At 42.9% G+C, this 2,494-nt stretch overlaps 1 protein-coding gene across 1 annotated transcript in view; it reads left to right on the top strand.

The window, feature by feature from the left end:
• The first annotated feature begins 2,056 nt into the window (after positions 1 to 2,056).
• Positions 2,057 to 2,494, top strand: part of LOC130990898 (uncharacterized) — a 2,543-nt gene continuing 2,105 nt past the window's right edge. The window contains exons 1-2 of the mRNA XM_057915126.1: positions 2,057 to 2,189; positions 2,384 to 2,476. Of these exons, the coding sequence (XP_057771109.1) occupies positions 2,057 to 2,189; positions 2,384 to 2,476 (226 nt within the window). The remainder of the gene's footprint in view (positions 2,190 to 2,383; positions 2,477 to 2,494) is intronic.

Genomic DNA, 2,494 nt, shown 5'->3' with positions numbered 1-2,494 from the left:
TCGTCTGGAACAGGCGTCTGCCCTCTCCGCCATAGGGTGCGCACGGCCGCCGTCTGTTCGCACTTCTCCGTCGTCCGTCTGGCTGGAGTCGCGGTGGAGGCCGAGCCTTCGCTCGTCCCTCTCTCCTTCTCGATTTAATGGGGATCCCCAAGTGAGGAGCCCTAATTCTCTCAAATCAGAAATCGCCGCCGCTGCTCCTGAAATTTTCGGCGAGGGTTGTCGCCTCAAAACCGGCGTTGCTCCGCCTGAAATCGCCAACCGCCGTCGTGCACCGAGCCGTTGCTGCTGGATTCTGGCGATGGGTATGCCGCCGCTGCTGTTACTTCTGGAATCGGCGAGATTCGCCGCGTCGCTGGACTGTCTTGAGGCGCCGCTGCCTCTTCCGGCCCTTCCTTTTCGGTCCTTCGAGTTCCGACAAGCAGCAAAGTTCTGCCTCGTCGCCGTTCCGACCGAGCGGAGGTGCGTCGCTTCCGATTCAGAGCAGGCAGTCTGCCCACCTCCTCACATTAAAGCTAATTTCAATTCTCCGTCTCTTGTTCTTTTCGTTGCGTGATTGAGTTTCGATATGAGTATAGATTTACTCGAGTAAGAAATCTAGTACTTAGCACTCTATGTGTTGTGAGCATGCTAGCAAGTCTATATTCGATTTATGAGCTGAGGTTTTTTCTCTTTTCCATTTGTGTGTGAAGCATATTGATGTTCTAGGCTTAACTAATCATGCTTGAGGATGCTAGAATGCGTATGTTGAGAGGGTGACTGAGATAGTGTAAATACCCTTGATGTATAAATGTTGGTTGGCTGTTGTTGGCTGAGTTAAATGAGCTGGAATGACTGAACTTAATAGATCGAATGTTGTTGTTTTAGTAATTGCAGTTGGGTTAATGGAAGGAGATGAAAGGAGTAAAGCCAAGCTTACCTTGAAGTGGCAGAGCACCGGATGAATGAAAGCCAAATCTCACCTTGGAGTTTTCTGGCAGCATCTTAGACTAATTACTTCCCTTGGTTTGCTAGTGATTAAGGAAGTGTTTTGGCTGAACTTTTAGGCTAGGAAGGCAAAGGGGCGATGGGAGTGCACTTGAGTGTTGAGTGGTGGTGTTGTATGAATGGGGAGAAAAGCATGGTGGAGCAAAAAGAAAGTTTTGTGTAATGATACTGATGACTTTGTATGTTATTATGAGTTGTGGACATCAATGTATCAATGTGATTGGAATATTGTATATTTACATAAATCTCGATTTCGACATGTGATAACTCGCTAAAATCGATAAGTTGTAAAATGAATCTAAATTAAATCCGTAGATTTAATTTGTTCGTTGTCTTGATATATAAATTAAATCCGCAGATTTAATTAACTCACGAGTCGAAATAATCCACGACTTGAGTAAAAATAATTCTAATTCCATCTCGCTTAAATAAATAACGTGACTTTGCTAAGTCAGTTATAACTCTGAAATAATATCATTGACTGCTTAAACATATAAATTCAGGATCATAAGCTGAATTCTATCAGAATAATAACCGTTTTCATTCACTGATGAACAAAATAAACACTCATTACTGGATTTAATATTTATAAAAGCGGGTCACTACATAATCTAACAATGTGAAACCATCTCCTTTTCTTGTTTTGACATGTGATGCCATTTTCAATGCCTTCTTCTCTAATTACTTTAAACTAAGTTCACTAATATTAATCATGTGGATTATAACTATCATTTTTTTCAGACACCTCGTGGCACACACTGGTTTCTCGCTTTAATTTATTCAGTTCTTTTCCTGGATTGGAAGAAAGGAATTGGCCATCTCAATATTGTTATATACACATCCTGACCTGATTCTCTTCAAGTTGATTATAAATAAGGACTCGTGATTGCTTGCATGTAGAAGAAAATTAATTAGAAAGAAAAAAAAATGGTTTGAAGAAGCAGCCAAAAGAATCTATATGATGCTGCAAGAAGGGGGAATTAGCAAAATTTCAACAAATTCTCCACAAGATCCATTCCTTCTCGATGAAGTTTCATTTGAAAGTGCAGGAAATCTTCTGCATGTAGCAACAATGTGGCGACAAGCAGCCATCGTTGAAGAGGTTCTGAAGATCAATCCACGGCTTGCTACGAGTTTGGACTCGAGAAATTCGTCGCCTCTTCACATCGCAGCTGCGGAGGGGAGCCTCGAGATAGTGAAGAATTGTTATCAGTAGCCCGGAGGCGTGCTGGTGGCGAGACTGTCATGATATGAACCCGATTCATTCGCAGCCATGAATGGGCATGCAGAGGTGTTAAGGAGCTGCTCAGCTGGATCTGTTTCCTGCAATGGAGAGGGTGCATCGTGGCAGACCGTGTTGCATCTGTGTGTGAAACATGGTCAGCTTAGCACGTTGCAGGTTTTGGTGGACAGTTTGATGAATTTCTGGATGCAAAGGATGATGATGGGGAGACAATATTGCATTTGGCTGCTAGGTCCAATCAACCAAAAGGTAAGCACCAATTATTTT

This window comes from Salvia miltiorrhiza, chromosome 6 (genome assembly GCF_028751815.1).
Source record: "Salvia miltiorrhiza cultivar Shanhuang (shh) chromosome 6, IMPLAD_Smil_shh, whole genome shotgun sequence".
NCBI classification, from domain to species: Eukaryota; Viridiplantae; Streptophyta; class Magnoliopsida; order Lamiales; family Lamiaceae; genus Salvia; species Salvia miltiorrhiza.
The sequence above is the reverse complement of the archived record's forward strand: the minus strand, read 5'-3'. Positions and strand labels throughout refer to the sequence as shown.